At 30.3% G+C, this 19027-nt stretch overlaps 1 protein-coding gene across 2 annotated transcripts in view; it reads left to right on the forward strand.

Annotated features, from left to right (window-relative positions):
• The first annotated feature begins 431 nt into the window (after window positions 1-431).
• The window catches only part of LOC128390794 (gamma-aminobutyric acid type B receptor subunit 2-like), a 73227-nt gene continuing 54631 nt past the window's right edge, over window positions 432-19027 (forward strand). The window contains exon 1 of one of the 2 annotated variants that reach the window (XM_053350555.1): window positions 432-1287. In XM_053350555.1, the coding sequence (XP_053206530.1) occupies window positions 745-1287 (543 nt within the window). In that variant the 5' untranslated portion in view covers window positions 432-744. The remainder of the gene's footprint in view (window positions 1288-19027) is intronic. The other variant, XM_053350556.1, reaches the window with a different exon arrangement.

Consider the following 19027-nt stretch of genomic DNA (forward strand, 5'->3'; position numbering starts at 1 on the left):
GCTAAGCCGGTTCTAAGTCTCTCTCTCTCTCTCTTTCTCTCTATCTCTCGCAATTCAAATGGCTTGTTGAAGACAAAGTGGTAATGGTAACGATGGGAGAAGTCAATGTTGTTTAAAGTTAAATTCTGTCAGTCGCAGTGGAAATTTGATTGGAACATCAATCGATAATAAACATTATATACTCGAGCCTCGAATCTATTGGCTTACGAAACAAAGAGAGAGAGAGAGAGAGAGCAGTATTAGAACATTTTGTTGATTAGAGTCGAAGAATGTAGATGGAACTATCTGTTACCATGGAATTTGAATCGATTCTTATCATGATTTAGTTCGAGTTAGTTCTATGTGAACATTTCCATTTTAGTCTTTCTGAGTGGATTCTTTTTTTCGAACAAATTTCTTTTCTCTCTCTCACTCAGTTTACTATCAGAGAAAATATCCTAAGTTTACTTTTTTTCAGTTCGACTTGGAGTAAGTTTTATTATTATTCTTGTTCGAATAAGTTTTTCTTTTTCTGTTCCAAGTCAACATTCAATTACAATCAACATCATTATCATCACCATCTTATCATCATCAACAATCATAACCATCAGTAATCATCATCAACAGAAACAAACAAACAAAAAACAAACTTTCATCATCTAATAAAAACATAAACAACAATAATAATCATCAAATCATTTTAGTTTAAATTAAGTTAATTTGTAGCAATAAACAACAACAAAAAAAACCCTCAACACAATCACAATGATTTGTGATAAGTTTAATTTAAATTGTGTAACCAATACTTTGATCAAATGGATTATATTGATTGCTACCACGATCAGTTTAATACTAATCAATGGTGATCATGTTGTGTACACTTCACCCACAGTCTCACTCTCCCCACCACCACCACCATCACCACAACCTCCATCATCAACATCAACAACACCAACAATAGCAACAAAAACAACCACTGCCAATACCATCAGCCAAACCAAATCATCAAGTACCGGTGTTATCAACGGTAAAGATAACGGTATTAATGATATCGGTGTGATAACAGGTAAAAGTAAAAAGAGTGCCAGAGGCAGTGGGACTTTGGGTGGGCCAAAGGGAAGTACCAAATCGGCCCGAGCCCCCAAAACCCTTTACACTGCCGGATTTTTCCCGCTCAACTCGAAAATACCGGAAGGTTCAATAGGCCGGGGTGTTATGCCGGCGGTAAACTTAGCACTTAAACATATCAACGCTGATCCAACGATACTTTCAGGATACACTCTTGACATTGTACCCAAAGATACTGAGGTAAGATTAACACTAATCCTTTTCTCTTAATCAAGTAATAAATTAATCTGTTTACATTTCTTGCTGACAAGTAAACAAACAGCCAACAACCAACCAAGTAATTTCTGCAATCAAAAAATTTCAACTCATTGTAATTTCAGCGTAATTAATGAATACCATGAATATCATGAATACTTTGTTTTGTTTTTATTTTCTTAACCATTTATTTACCATGAAAACTCATCATATCTCCCTGGTGATTATTTGGAACCTTCAACTTTTTTTTTCCTCTCCATCAATTACTCAATTTTCAGCTGAATATTTTTCTGTTGATAATTCACCTTGATTAATAATCAGTGATTCTGATGGTGTTGATGGTGATAATTATTATCATTTCTACACTGATGATATTTTTTTCTTGCTTGTTGTTTGCATAATTTGGGAACCCAATAGGGAATCACATCAAGTGTGGTGACGAAGAGCGGGTTAACTATTAGCATTCTAAAGGATTCCAAAGGCTGAATAGAATTTTTTTCTCTCTCTCTCTTTCTCTCTCATTATCAACACTATTTTCATCTTTCTTCTTTAGTCATCTTCTTCTATCTTCTCTCTCTTTCTTTTTCGTTCTCTCTTCATTTTCTGATTCGAGGTTTTTTTTGCTTCTATTCCATGGGGCATTGATTAACATTGGAATCCTTTTGTACCATCATCATCATATGAATATTATCATGAAATTATTCTGTTCTTATTCATGGAGAGAATGAAAAATACACCAAAGGAATTTTTCTGTTGCAAAGAAAAAAACATTTATTACTTTAGTATATTAATACAAATGAACTTTCAGAACTATTCACATGGTTGATGATCATCATGAAAAAGAATAAGAAGCAAAAAAAACTACTGCTCAACAATTTCATTCCTTCAGAATTGATTTTCTACTCAAATTAATCACATGAACATCAATGTCTTCGAATCAAATTTATCATGAAATTATCACCAACACATTGAATAATTAGAACAAGAATTGATAGTAACACTAAATTGTTATTAATTAACATTCCAAACACTTGGAATATTTGAATTGGACTGAATTTAAAAAAAGTTCGTAACTTTGAAGAGAAAAATCTCTCAGAATTTTGAGTCTATTCTTTTCCCCTCTTTCTATTTTATCTTATTCGTCAGATAAATTCTGAGGATCATTTTCAGAATTCTAATACTCTCTTTCTTTCTTTCTTTCTTTCTTTCTTTCTTTCTTTCTTTTGGAAATGGAAAAGTTTATTCAATTCGAAGTTTCTTTTTTTCCTTGATCATTGTTTACTTTAATCTCATGATTCCGTTTCAACTGAATCTTTTTTCTTATAAAATTCAGACGAAATCATTACTAACCATTTAATAGATCATCTTATCAACCATTTTAAGTACCTCATTGGAATCCAAGGGTATCTCTTTTCATGATAAGTTTACTTTGAGAACTGTTTTTTTATTCTGAAAATTTTTGGAATGGAAAAAAAATTCGATACAAAATAATATATAATTGCTACACAAATAATGAAAATGTTATAAAATGTTCTCGATTTAAAATGATCATCATCATTATCATCATCATGATTATCATGTTGATATAACATTACCTAGTCGAGTCACGAACACTACAAAGAGAATGAGAGAGAGAGAGAGAGAGATTGGGGCTAGAGGAGAATTTTCTATTCTGCAGCATTTTCGATTCGATAAAAGTTCTAACCACCATGAACGTCACATGGGAACTTGACATGTTGATTCCGTTCGATAGTTAATTGTCCATTGTAATCAATTAGATAGAAGGTAAATAAACTCGAATGTCCAATTTTTTTTCTTCTTCTTCTCTTGTAATAAGAGATATTTTCTCTCTCGAGATAAATGTATGTTCAGAGCAGAAAATTCTGTCATCCGTGAGAAAAGAGAAAGTAAATTAAGAATTGTATAATCGGGAAGAGAGAGAGAGATGGAAATATTGTTAAATCGAAAAAATTGTGAGTAAAGAGAAAATTTTTCCAAAGAAAAGGAAAACATTTTTCTCTTTCTTTCGTTTCTTTTTCATTCTTTCTTCTTCACCTTTGTTTCAATTCGAAAATATATTCAGAACTTTCTCCTCGATCATCATTATTATTACATCGTCTTCATTTTCGTCTTGATAGTAAATCTTTTAGAACCTGAAATTTTCATTCATGATATATATTCAATAACATGACAGTAATAAAACTCTCTCGATGGATCGATAACTTTTAGGTTCTAATACACATTCAGATATCAAGTTCTAGAACATAATAAAAAAAAGCTACTCGACTTGTAGTTCCAGAAGAATATGAAAAAATTAGCAAATCATTTCGATCAATATAATTCATAGTTAATATGAAACATCTCCTCATCCAAGTGATGAAACTTTCGCAATCAGCATGGAATCGAAAAGCCTAAGAATCAAAAGAGATTAAACTTTCGAAAAGTTTAAATTAGAACTTTTTTTCGAATCAATATTAATTCGAGTTCTAATTCTCTATCTGTTATAATAATATCTCATACTGAATATGGTATGAAAGTAGACATGATATTAATTTGATAATAAACTTTTCAAGCTGAATTAATATTGTATTTTATGAAATACCCTCAGGGCTTTTATCATATTGAGTGTAACTATTATTTCATGGTAATATTTTCAAAGAATTATATATTTACGTTCAGATATAGAGATGATATTCCAATTTTGTAAATTAATAGTGAGTACTTGAAATGATTAACGTTAATTTAATTTGATCAACTTGAAAGATGAAAAATTTCATCAAAATGGATTCATGATTTATCTGTTCAATTTAATTATTCATCTGTTTGGACCAATATCTTCAAATCATCATCAAATTTAATTTGATTAAGATAATTGCTCTGGGTAAGTGAAGGAATCTCATAAAATGAGCTAATATAAGTTAATCTGTTTCATGTTCATCACGAATTATTGTTCAGTCTGAGTTTCGAAACTTGAAACAAACTTTTTCTCTTCATTATCTCTCTCTCTCTCTCTCTCTCTCTCTCTCTCTCTTGTTTACTACCTTCAATTAAACCTTCAATTGATCAACAATTCGAGTTGTTATCATGCTAATGAGTTTATTCATTGAGTTAATGATACGATTGCACAATTTTACCCAATTTCCATTGATTATCATGTGATGATATAATACTTTGAATGAATTATAGTGTAACAATTAGTCAATTTAGTTAATTGTAATCTCACAATATGATGAGCATTTTGAAAGTTTTTTTATTCGTTTCCATGAAAAATGATTCTGTTGATATTGATTCTCACACCCACTTACCTTGAAATCATCTTTAGGTTGACTTTGAATTGTTGACTTGAACCTAAAAAAGATTAGGATGGAGATGAAGATGAAGATGACGAAAAGATAGTAAAAGAACTTTTTTTCCCTTCAAATCGAAAAAAAAAGTTAAGATGAAAATGCCAATGGAAAAGTTTTATCGACGTATTCCACTTGAAAATGGAAGAAGATGAAAAAGATAAAAGTTTATATTTTTCTTCGTAGATTCTTGATTTTCATCAGAATTTTTTTCTCTTCTCTTCTTTCTCATCTCTCTCATGGTAATGTTTATTTATTGTCTTCATCATCATGAGAGATAAGATACAAGATTTTGATTCTATCTGGAAAAAAGAATAAACAAAAACAAAAGAACTTTTTTTTTATACTCTCTCGTTCTTATGGGAGTTGACAGTTTATCGTCTATGCGTTATTATCCATCACTATGAGTGAGATAGATGGAGATAAGGGAGGAAAGACCTCTCACATGGAGATGTTATCGTTTTATTATCATTCGCTAGAACTTAAAGAGAGGGAAAAGAATAATAAAAGAAGTTCAGAAAACTGTCAACAGAAAAAGTAAATAACCAGAAAAATAATCATCAGAATTCATGAAAATGGAAAATTCCACAGAATTTGTATTTCGACTCGTACTCTCTCTCTCTCTCTCTCTCTCTCTCTCTCTGCAAATAATTAAATAGAAAACAAACTAATTAGAACACTAGAAGATGATTTTTTTGAGTAACGATAAAATTTCATTGAATCAGATTCAGTGGTGATAATATGGTTATCACTTACTTTTCTGTTGTACATTAATATATAACAATATCATCATGTTGATGATGATATTTTCATGGTATTATCATTATCATATGATAATAATATAATAACAAAAATGTTATCGGAACCATGAATAGTGGGAGATGTGAAAGGAGGAGGAAGAGGGTGGGATACAAACTGTCAGTCCAAGGGAAATGTTATTGAAAGAAGGGGAAGATTTTTTCCTCTCTTTCTGCTGATTCAGTGATTGATAGTAAAGATAAGGCAAAAAGTGGAAGGGATAAACACACCGCCTAAAGATGATGATGAGAAGTATCATGAAGATGCGAGAGAGAGAGAGAGAGAGAGAGAGAGAGAGAGTGAGAGAGAGAGAAGATTTCAGGGGCAAAAAGAAAGAACAAAGACAGAGAAAAAGAGAGAAAAATATTCTATTGATGTAGAATTAACAGAAAATATTTCTTCTCATCTCACACTACCCACCCAACCTCCACCCACCATGTACATATTATCATCATCCCTGTTTCACCAAATCAATATCACGATAAATATTCAGAGTTGAATCTTATTTCATATTGAATATACTTTTTTTTGCCTGTTTACTTCATGATTATTGACTATTTCGTTAGCTGTTATTAATACTCATTTGAATTATTATGCAACATTCACCATGATGATAATAAGCTACATGATTATGTATTATCAGCTGACGACCATGAAGACGATGATTTAATGCTCAATCATGATGATAAAATTGATTGTCATCAATTGAACATAGAGATAATATTAAACTCTGATAGATTCAATGATTACACTTTTTTCAGGTTCATAGTTTTTGATTATCTTTATGATAATAATTCTGGTTTGGTTTTTTTTTGTTATCACTATGATAATGACGATGACGACCATGATGAGGATGATAATGATGATGATCATGACGATCATGATGATTCGCTCTGATAAACAATTTCAATTCTGGAATTCAGTTGAAAATGGACCAATTTCATTTATCTATTTTTCCATCTCTGGTCATCCACTTATGATCTAAAGTTTTTACCTTGACCACTCACACCAGAAAGTTATCAACATGAATATATAATATTTCAATCTGAAAAAGTTTCCATCTCTAATTGAGTAGAACTGATATTTTTTTTATCTCACCATAATCATCATGAAGCTGAATAATAATAATGAATCATCATGAAAATGGTCATTTTAAATTCTCATTCTGTTAGCTTCTGATCTCACTGTCATTCATTGATTCAGAATTGGTATAATCCCATCATGAGATCATGAGTAATTTCATCTGATTCTGATGAATGAGATTTGTGAAAGGAAAAAGTCAATTAGTGTAATAGATTTTTATTTTATTAGTTCAATTATTATCCTCGGGTTTCGTATTATTTACATTCAATCATCATCGTCATCACCGTCATGATAATAATACATTAACACACTTTCACCATGGTGATAAATATGATGATGAGATTTGGAAATGAGGTTGAAATGCTTATGAATATTATTATCATGATTAAGTTGATCAAATTTCCATCAAGAGTATTTTTGGTAATTGATTAACATTACTCACTATATGTTATTCAGTATATTAATCATCATGTGGCATTGGGAGTAGGTTTCATATTGACCCATTAGATTAGGTTAAGATCAATTTTTGTCTTCAAATGTTTATAATCATGGTGACACTTATTCAGATTCATGTTATTTATCAGTATTTACCAGAGACGCTGGCAAATATTCATGTACTTGTATATATTACATATTAAATACACATAAATTATAATCGATAACTTTAATTTGATTTGATAGTCATTCATTTGTATTGCAGAGTAATTGAGCTCAATTGGTGTATTGTTGATTATCAGATGTACAGTTAAAGTTTAGGAACAAAATTGATTGTAACAAATTGAATTGTTAAAAGCGATTACAAATTTAAATTCAATTCAAGATGAACCATCATGATAAACATGAGAGTAGTTCAGATGAACAACAAAGTAATAGTAAAAAAAACAAAAACATTAACAATTACAATTGAAGGTATTACAGTTTTTGGGTTAAGTTGATTAAATCAATAGTTTGGGAAGACAGTCAAAGGAAAAGAGAGAGAAGACAACGAGAGAGAGAGAGAGAGAGAGAGAGAGAGAGAGAGAGAGAGAGAGAGAGAGAGAGGTTCAGAGTGGGGTGGAATTGAAGGGAGTTTATATATTCAAAGTGGAAGATCAACGAAAAGAACACTCTGTATAATCTAATGTATTGGTTTGGAGCTTTTTCTAATTGTAAATTGCTTTCGATCGAACTCATTGGCTTATTGAGAGAGAAAACCAATGGAAGCAATTAATGATTTATCATCATCATCATCATCTCTCTCTCTCTCTCTCTCTCTCTCTCTCTCTCTCTCTCTCTCTCTCTCTCTCTCTGTCTGTCTGTCTGTCTTAGTCAATCATCTTCCTCTTTTTTCCCTCATTACTTTCTTCATCTCCTCTGCTCTTATTATGGTAAAATCATCTAATATTGTTACTAATCAAGTTTTGCTTATTGTAAATCGATCAAGTTAATAGTTTGAAAGCTTAAAGAAGATACAATTTTATAAACATCATGATAGTTACTGGGAGGGAGAAGATGAGGTTACTGGTGATAAAAAAATTCCAGTTTGAATTTAGTTCAATTCAAGAATCAATAAAAGACTTGGAAACTGATATATTTTCTTAATGAGTGAGTTCTACAAAGAAAGAAAGAAAGAAAGAGAGAGAGAGAGAGATTAAGATTATTATCACAATAAAGAGATAACAACAATTACCTTGAGAACGATTTTTTAATGTTAGATAATTTTGTTATGTTCATTACGAAGAAAAATTAAACGATAGCACTTGAACTTTTCTCGAATCTGTTATTCAGTTTTCTTAAACTGTGGTGAGAAAAAAAAAGGTTACATATTAGTGAACATTTAAAACTAACCACTACCTAGAACTTTTTACACCTCACACTCCTACTACTTAACCCACTCTCGAATTATTTTCAACCATTGTTGTATTTACATTCATTCACACAAACAGCTCATGACCTGATTCCCATGATTCAGAATTTAATAGACTCTTATTGTCTGAACATTCCCTTTTATCCGAAATAAAAACTCCAACACTCTCAATGTCTACTCGAGAGTTTTATCTACCTGCTTTTACTCCTCACCATCGCCATTATCATTATCAATTCTCACACAGAATTATAGCTTGGAACTATTTTCTCCTTCTCCTTCTCTCTCTCTCTCTCTCTCTCTCTCTCTTTTTCCTTTTTCTTCTGAACTTTTTTTCTCCCGAAATATTATCACAAAGATAATAATGATAATGCTCTTTGTTATTATCATCATTATATGAATTATATGAGGGAAACAACAACAACAACAACAGAACCAACGGAATACCAGTGATCTTGTTTATCGTCATCATCATGTAATTTTATCATCATGTTAACGATGAAAATAAGATGAAGGGGGTAAAAAAAGACAGACCAAGAAAAAAAAGTTATCATTAAGTTTACATGGAAACTCAAGTGGCTCATACACGATAATTGAACTTGTGATTGAGTTGAAACTTGAAATAAGAAAATGTAATCATGGTGATGATCAATTATGTCTTAATGCTCTGTTTCTCAGTATTGTCAGAAAAATACTAATTAGAATTAGCTAATCGATTGATTGTCAATCGATTGGTCAACTTGTTCAGCTCAAATGTAAGTAACAATTTAACAAGAATATCAAAGTTCTGATTGTGTTAATCACTTTCATGGTGGATTATATAACCTAACTCAAGATAATATCGATAATATTAATGAATTGTTATTTATATCAATTTGTGAAAGAAAGTTTTTCTCATAAGCTCAAAATCTTAGGTTTGTTCAGTTGATAAAAATGAAAATGAAATAAAAGGTAATGATTATTGATGTGTCAAGAACTTCATCTATGTCCAAACCTGTAACTTTATCCCCTGAAAATGAATCTCACCCAATCTCCAAATGAATCGGAGTAAATCTCAATTTGAATTAATCTCAATGTTATCGTTCAATATCAACCAGAATTCAATAGTATCTAAAATGATGATGATTAAAGATCTGGAGGATTGATTCGTCTTCCCACTTCGTCTTTGTAGTGAGAGGATAATGATGATCAATTTCACCTCATTTCATCAGGGTTAATACTCTTACAGTTAAAAGATGATAAACTTTAGAGGGGTAAACAATATCTTCCGGTTCATTGTTGTTTATCATTCAATCTCACTCACTGATTCTCTATCAACTTAATATCGCTATGATTTCCCTGTTTCTCCCAGAGAAAAAAGAAAAGAAAAAAAAAATTCTATTCGATAATATTTCTTCCGATCGAAAATAACTTTGTCTTTACGATTTATTTTCCGAATATTTTTTCAATATTAAACTTCAACTCGAAAGATGAAATCACGGAGAGCAGAAAAAAAGATAAAACAAGAGAAAGAGAGAGAGAGAGATAGAGAGAGAATTGCAAAGTATCACATGGAAAGAAATTCTCAGCTTCATCTCTGAGCTTCATGAACGCAGGTCTGAATTGATGTATTCAATTTCCACCAAAGAGGATATGAGATATTTCCAACCGACCGACTCCCAAAGAGTAACCAGTTGAGATTAGACTAGTTTCTCATCATAACTTGTCTTCCATCATCAGAATCAAACCAGAATCCACCAAAATCATCATCATTTTCAATCAAACATGATATCAAATCATTTCTCTTGCTACATTTTACCATTATAATCATCATCATAAGAACCATAAGTCTCAATTTCAAATGGAAAGTAAATTTGTTACCGAAAATCCCACCGAGAGAATCAAAAATTTTTCCTCCTCCTCGACCATCATCATCAATTCTCTCACCCTTTGGAACTTAATCTACCTTCGGTTTGCCACCCTCATCATTGCACTTGAGGATGAGAAAATAAAATTCACCCTTTTGGATAATCATCATGAAACATGAAACAGAAAATTCTGAAAACACAACTTCATATGAACACGAGCCTCAATTTGTTCCGATGAAAGGTAAACATTATTGATGACGATCTTCATGCTGATCAGGTAGATTATAAATAGAATTTCCAAACTTCTATTCCATATAATGAATGAGAAAGTTGATTCTGACAAGAATAACTTGTCCATGTTGATCATTCGGTAATCTAATACGTTGAAACGTAATCCGAAAAAACTGGAAATTAATCAAAATTTGTCATTCCAAATCAGTGATGTTAAACACTAATCATGTAATAATAGTAATGAGGATGATTAAAGTTCATTAGTGATTCCATAATTTTGCTAATCAACAAATTTCATCAAACAATTGGACGATCAGTTGACCATTAAGAGAGAGAGAGAGAGAGAGAGTTTGAAAATTGAGCTGAATTCTTTGAGCTTTGAAAAATGTTCATTCAACTCTATTAAAATTGTAATAGAGAAAAAGTAAAAACAAAATTATCTCAATTACAGTTCAGTTCATTTGTTCAAAATAACCATCATGATATTTGTGAGGAAATTATTTTCCTTTTTTCTTCTTAGTTAATGCCCTGAAAAAAAGTTCCAAGGTAAGACTTTAACTGAACAACCAGAGAATGAGAGAAGAAAGAAAAAAAAAGAGTTCGAACCATGGTAATATAACCATGATGATACTCGAAATATTTTCAATTTTTTTTCTCCCAAAGAAAAGAACAAGTAACAAAAATGAATCTAAACTCATAGAGAAAAATGAAAAGTTCATTACTTATTTGTAAACCCTCAGGGTAATTTCAACATGAGAAACAAGTGATCAAAGATGGAGGAAAATAATCTGAGTATCATGGATATCAGATAAATTCAGAGAATCAGTTTATTGATTTGAATATTTCTCATGTAAAACATGATGATAAAGTTTCAGGTATCATCATCATTATCTGTCATCATCAATTATATCATAATAATAATCACCATCATAATCATTTCATTAACTTTTATGTATCAGTTGAATGGTTGAAAATTCATTTTCAACAGATTCAATTTCAAGTTCACCCTGAAGGCTTATTCATATCATGACAAGTAAAATAACTGTTAATGACTATGTTACATATTAATAATCATTCATCACAAAGTGATTAAATTGTTAATTGATTTTTAAAATTAGCAACAAGATATTCACATATTCAATTAAAGGAATCGTTGTAAATAGAGATGATTTCATGAGGAAGAAGGGAAAAGTTTTATTCTCATATTTTTCATGATAATCGATTTGAAAATTATCTCGTTTTCGAAATGCTCAAAATCAGTTCTATTTACTTTTATTATTGAATGAAAATTCATTTTCATCTCTAATTTTCTCATTTTTATTTATTCATCACGATTCAGAGTCAACATGAATATTTGATTGTCTTTTTCTTCTCTGGTCATTAATCATAATCAGAATTATTATCTGATAGTAATGAAGATATTTGATATAATATCTATCATGATATTGTTTTATTATTCTAAAGGGTATGTTTCATGTGAGAATGAGAGAGAGAGAGAGGAAATTTCCTAGTAAATCTATTAGATGATAAAGAAAAACTTTATCATATCAATGGTTGTTTACTCATTGAACATGAACTTTTCCCCCTGTTGAACAGATTGGTATTAATAATATAGTGATACAATGATAAAGTTTCCACTCTTCATGAAAAGAAAAACCTTTCAGGGAAGATTTTGAATCGTAAGTCTGAATCTTTCATACACCATCATCAGAATCATCCAATGAATCCCATGAATTGAACAGATACACCAAAAGAAATAATAACAACATGAGAAAAAGAGAGAGGAAAAGAAAAAGAATTTCATTTTTTTTTACTCTTCTCCTCATGAAATAACATGGTGAACATGGAATACGACCAAAAGGAATTGAATTGAAACTGAATTATTAGGTTGGAAAAAAGGGTAGTGGAGGAAAAGGATATTAAGACGATGAAGATGATCGTCATTGAGGAAGAAAAAATTTTCTTTTCTTCATTTTTCTCAGAGGAAACATATTGAAAAAGGAAGCGATAGAAAGAAAGAGAGAGAAAACCTCAGAACTTTCATGAGAATTGATCCTGGAAATTTCCAAGGAATTGTAGATGGTTGAATCAATGAATGGTTCATAGGTAATCATAATAATAACCCCAATGATGACAAAATGATGATCATGAAAAGAGATGAAGATGAAAAATTTGTTATATTTCATAGATCATATTTTGTTCATTTTGCAGAGAGGAAAAAAGTTCCTGATTTTAAAGATTAATTCTTTCAATGTTCCATGAGCCGACACAGAAAACACCATGGCTCAGGCACTTACTCCTTGTGGATTACAGTTTTCATCGCCTTTGGAAATTTCTGTAGAAAATAGTTGAACAATTATCTCCAGTGAACTGAAATCCTTAAATTTCCAGCAATCTCATGAAATATTTCAACAGCAACTTTTTCTCAAAGTTCAATTGTCATGACAGATAAGTTATCTCAGAATTATCCTCTTTCTATCAATGATTGACATGATACACTCATGTGATAATCACCAAAGTGAATACATGTATACTAAGCTATTCTGCAAAGATTTATCCAAAGTACACCAAACATTTTTCAAGAATTTTGAATTTTTTTGGCGCGAAATTCTAAAATAATGCAAAAGAAACACTTATTAATGAGTTTTTTTTTATGATATTCGTTCATTTGTCTTAATTTCGATCTCTCAAGACTTTTTTCACCTTATTTTTCATACCCTTTGATCAATAAATGCCTTGAGTAGTCCTATGTATCGCCGGAGGCGTAATTAAAGCTAATTAGTCAAATCGATCTCAATTTCAACCTATTTGACTTTCAGAGCTCCAGTGGTAACACTTTGGTCCAGACTCAGTTACCAATCAATCTAATGAAAATTTGAAGATTAAACTAAATCAATAAAGCGATTTACTGTTTCAAAAATCATTAAATTTAAATGATTAGTGTTAATTGTTTAAATTATTTGGAAAAAAACAAATTAAATCACTTTAAATGTTAATCAATTGGATGGAGTGAAAAAAACTCTGCAAGGCTTTAATGTGCATTAACTGAAATCAATTACAATTTGAGCTAATTATCATTAAGAGACTTTGAAAGGTGAAACTTTGATTCTGGTTTGGAAACTGTTTCCATCTCATTTACTCTGATTTCATCTCCTTCCACCCACCACCCACTGTTACATTCATTTCGAAGCAGGTTAATCATCACAAACTCACCGATGGAAAAGGTTTTTTTTTTCATTACCTTATTTTTTGTGAATGGCAAGTAATTGGGGGAGAAACAAAGTTCTAAGAAAACTTTTGACTCCAAGAAAAAAGTTTAACTGAAACTCATTCAGCTGAATTATTCATTCACATGATAATCATGGTGATGATTCTGAAATGAATCAACTTCCTGGTTATTTCTGCTTCTATCAAGGTAAGTAAAGAGAGAGAGAGAGAGACTGACTGGCTGAAGGGAAAAGTTTCAAATTGAATCAGAGTAAATTGTTATTCAATTGTCAATGAAAATGCTGATTTAACAATGAGAGTTGATTGTTGACAATCAGCCAAAGATTAATCAAAAATCAATGATATTTTTTACCAATTCAGTGTTCAGAACTTGAAATCATTGAGATTTTGTCTCCTGAGTTTTTCTTATTAAATCAATCATGATAACTGAATAATTTAGTTGTTTCTTTTTAAAAATAGAATTGATTATCTTGGAAATTGTAAAGTTCTGATTGACTTGAAATTCTCAATCAATTAATGATCAATTTTTAATATTCACCATAAATGTTTAACCAAGAATCAAAATGTTTTTCTTGACCAAATAAAAAGAAATGACCATTGGTTTATAATAAGATTTTTCTTGTGGCCAATGGTCATCTTTTCATCATCATCTTATTCAATGTAAAAGCTTCATAAATATTTTAAATTGTATTCAGATGTACATATAATTCAGACTTATATTCATGATGTTAGTCTTACCAACTATCCAATGGTCATTTCAAATTTTATCAATTATTCAGAACCCAAGGAATCAAAAATATTTTGAGACCTCAGAATCAGGGGGATAGAGAACAGTTTCAGAGAAGAGACTCAATTTTCATGGAGATAAATTAGATGTATGAAAAATTCTGTTTCTAATTTTGTACTAGCAATAAATTCAATCTCGTCCTCAACACCATGAAACATCATGTATAATGAATAAAGAATCTGAAAAAGGTTGAAAATTGAATATAAATGTTGATCTTGTTGTTGGAATAACAAAAGATGAGTAAAAATTTTCTCCCAAACAAACATTCAGAACTTTTTCCCTTCCTCAGTTTCATTCATTGTTGAGAACTTTTCTTTCTTATCATTATCATTCTGACGATAATGCTACCTACTGTTATTAATAAATTGACAACAAAGTGATTGTGATAATGTTATTAATAACAGTTGACTTGTGAATAATAATCAGCTGATTGGTGAATGAACCGAAATTCAGGTTTAACTCATTATATATAAAAGGGATAACAACAATGATAATTATACTATGAAAAATAAACATGGTGAGTTCAGGGTAGGGGGTTAGGCTGATGTAATTATGTTTGTGTTGATTATTATTATTATCATTCATAATATTATATTGTTATTGGAAATTAATCTGAATGAGAGAGATATTTACTTTAACATAACTGAGATGCCTTTTTTTTCATGTTCAGCTTACATGTTGGATTTTCAGTGTTATTATCATGACCATGATCATGTTGTTGAGTGAAATGATTAAATTAATGGTTCCGTCAGATATATTTGAGATAATCTTCAATGATAATAGATGAGAAATGATAAGAAAAGATAATGATGGTGATAATAATAAGAGAGATATTTAAGTTGACTGGGTGGATGAAGAAGGGAAAATCATACCAACTCAAGATAATCTCATGGTGTATATTCCAGAAATGCCCTGAACTAGAATACATACAACATTCATCATGATCAATAGTTGGATGATAAATATTGATTTTCTCTTCATCATCTATCTATCATTTTTTACATCTTTAGCTCTCTAAATTTGACTCATCTCTCAACTGAAAATTTCAATCGCAATCCACTTTTTGATACCTTCTCCTTAATCTTAATCTTAATCCTAACCATTTACCTTTTCCTATTTACACTTGATCTACTTTTCTTTACAGTGTTAACAATATCAATTAACGAACTACTAACATGGTGATTTCTTTTAACCATATTATAGATATGAACTTTTCCAAAAGATCAAGAGTTTTTTTTTGCATGATAAAGTAAACACCCAATTTCCATCATGTTAATATCACATAAATTTAATCATCTTTAACCTGAGAAAATATAATTTCAGTTATGAGTAAAGTTAAAGTTCATAAGTTACCTTTATGTTAAGCCAATCACCAGATTTTCATGTCAATTCTCATTTTTATCTTCAGGTGTGTAAGCCTCATTTTATTATCATCATTAGTCACATAATTATCGGCACAGAATCACAATGAGGCTAAAAATAGATCTGAAATTTTATTTATCGAATCTGTCAGAGAAAATTAAAACCAAAAAGAGTAAAAAGTTCTGATGATGAATTGAAATTTCAAGTTCTCTCTCTTTCCCATTAACTAAGCAAACAATTTCTGAGATTCATGAACTAATTCAGTAATAATAACAGGCCTATTTCATGATTCATGAGAATTTCTGAAGATTATCTTGTCCCTGTCTCCATGATGACAGGTAAGCTTTTTACCTTGATAATAAATAGTTAATGATGATTAAATAATTGAGCTTTATGATGATATAGATTAAATTGTTGATTATCTCTTTTAATTGTGATGACAATGGTTGGACAATTAGTTAGATAACTTTAAATTGTTATCATTTTTATTTTCGTCTATTGATATGATAACAATTTAATCTTGAGAGATAATTGGTAATGATCACAATTAACCACAATCAAGAAACTCTACTCTCAAAGTCCATTGTTTTACTCATAATCTTGACAAAGTTTCCAAGGTATCACCTTAATCCAAACGGATTAACCTTCATTAATCTTTTACTATTTCCATGTGTCTTCATTTTCAACCATTCATTTTACTTGATTCTCCTCTGATTAACTTTAATCACCTTTAAATCATCAAATTGTTAATCAAACAATTAAAGATGCCACTTAAATAACCAAAGTTAAATATCATTTATTTTTAATCAACAACTGACAATCAAACAGTATAATAATCAAGTTCAAGTTGAATTTAAAGTTTTTTATTTTTCGCTTTTGTTTTCATTACGATTTCATGATATTAATCATGAGAAAATAATATTTACACTCGAAATTGTCACAATCATCAAGATGAAGGGGGAAAACAAAGTTGTTCAATTTTATCTAAAAAAAGATCCTCATGGAAACGATAAAATATATTATTTAGTAATAATAATAATGATAATGATCTTCATCATCGAGACAACTCATGAATATTCATAATCCCTGATCTTGTTAGAATTGAACTTTTCAGATGAACTTTTTTGTTCTAATGAAAAGTTTCGAATGAAAATATTGGTAAAACTTTCTAATTTGTGTCTCTTCTTTTTTTTGTCTTCGTTGTTTCCAGTCTCCATTTCCGTTTTCTGAGAAGTAAAAAGTTCTGAATGATGAACAAAATGAAAGCAGAGAAAAAAAAGTTCGAGACAAACAAAAAGTAATAACAACTAGAATATAAGTGATACTATGAACCATTTTTTCGGGTCATGGATTTAATTTAAATTCGTAACAATTAACAAAAGAAAAAGTGTCATTTGTCATGATTACGAAAATGATTTATTCGAGAAAATGTTCGTAGGGGAAGAAAATTGAATTAGAACTTTTTTTATCCTCATGTTAGTCTATTTTTTCATCTCGAACATTGAAAACCACAAAACGACAATCAAACGATAAGTAAACAAAAACTACTCAGAAATGGGCGGAAACTGAACTTGATTTATGAGTAAAACATGAATACATAATTATCATGGTGAAAGAATTTTTTTTTCATCTCATACTTCTCATCAGTAACCATGAATTCTGGCAAAAAATATGCCTCAGAATTTAATTCTGAATACTGATTAATAATAAATTGTTATCCTTTATTACCTTGATTAGCATCTATGTTGATAATTATATCTTTATCACCATCGTCATCATCATCACTACCACCATGTTAAACCACAAAGATAATTAGATTGGTATAAGATGCTATTAAGAGAGAGAGAGAGAGAGAGAGAGAGAGAGGAAGATTGGGGTGGAGTAAAAACCGCTTCTTCATCAGCTGAATGAAAAAAAGAGTGTGGGAGTTAATGAGAATAAGAAATTTTTTTTCGTTCTCTTCTAATAGTTTAACATAATGAGCATGATAATGAGAATATTGAGAAATAAATGAATATATAAAACTGAGTTCGAAAATTGAATTCGTTGAATAGAACAACTCGAGAGAGAGAGAGAGAGAGAGAGAGAACATGTTAAGCATAATGGAAGATAAAATTCTTTGAGTAATGATTCTGATTCAATGATTTAGATTAAGATGATGAAGATATAATATGAATTATCAATAATAATGAGTTAAGATGATAATGATTGAGTTGTAGGTGTGAGAGTGTGAGTTTCATGGACTGAGGTGGGAAGAGGAGGAAAATTTACTCGAGATGATCAGAGTAAAGTTAATAATTCTGTCAACACCAGAAGCGATGATGAAAAATACACGTTCATCTTCCTGGTTTTATCATGCTCATTATCACTTAGAATTTATTGTGATAATTAACATGATGATGATGATGATGATTTTGCTTATCGTCATGAAGCTTGAAATGATGATCGAGAGGCAAGGAAATTAGCTTGAAGCAAATGTATCCATTTAGTGATGAATCACAAATAAATTATTAGACTTTAATATAAGATTGTTAATCGTTAGACTCAATGAATTTTACCATGATTATTATGATAAATTTTTCATGATGAAAGACAAATTCATGACTTAAAGGGAATGGCAGAGCAAAAATATTATTATAAAAATGTGAATATCAAAGTTTCATATGATCTATTCTCAGAGCTTCAGTATCATCTAACAAACAGGGAGAGAGAGAGAGAGAGAGAGAGAGAGAGAGAGAGAGAGAGAGAGAGTTAATATTTTATCTTCATCTCTCTAATCATTTTCATTATAACTGCTGACGGGAAAAAGATGAGGATGAGAAACTTCATCTAAGTTTTTTTCATCTTTTCTCATTTTTTTCTGTCCTACCTTTTAACTTTCAGTCTCTTCATCTTCATCCTCATCCTTAATCTTTATGACACCCAAACCGGTACCAGGACAAGAAAATCAGTAAATATTATATTATCTTGATAATATTTTGCCCATGATAATCTGAAAGTACTTTGAAGTATTACAACATTAATCAAGAATCAACAAAGTGTATTGGAGGTAAAATGTTGCTAATTGCAATTGATAATTTCCCATGAGAGTAATAGTTGCGAAACTGATTAGTTGCAGATTTTGATACATGATGATAATCATGGTGATAAAGACGATGATTAAGCCGAGGTTGATCACAAGAAATTAAAGGTCCAATCACTG

Source organism: Panonychus citri, unplaced genomic scaffold (assembly GCF_014898815.1).
Source record: "Panonychus citri isolate SS breed McGregor unplaced genomic scaffold, ASM1489881v1 Contig00128, whole genome shotgun sequence".
NCBI lineage: Eukaryota > Metazoa > Arthropoda > Arachnida > Trombidiformes > Tetranychidae > Panonychus > Panonychus citri.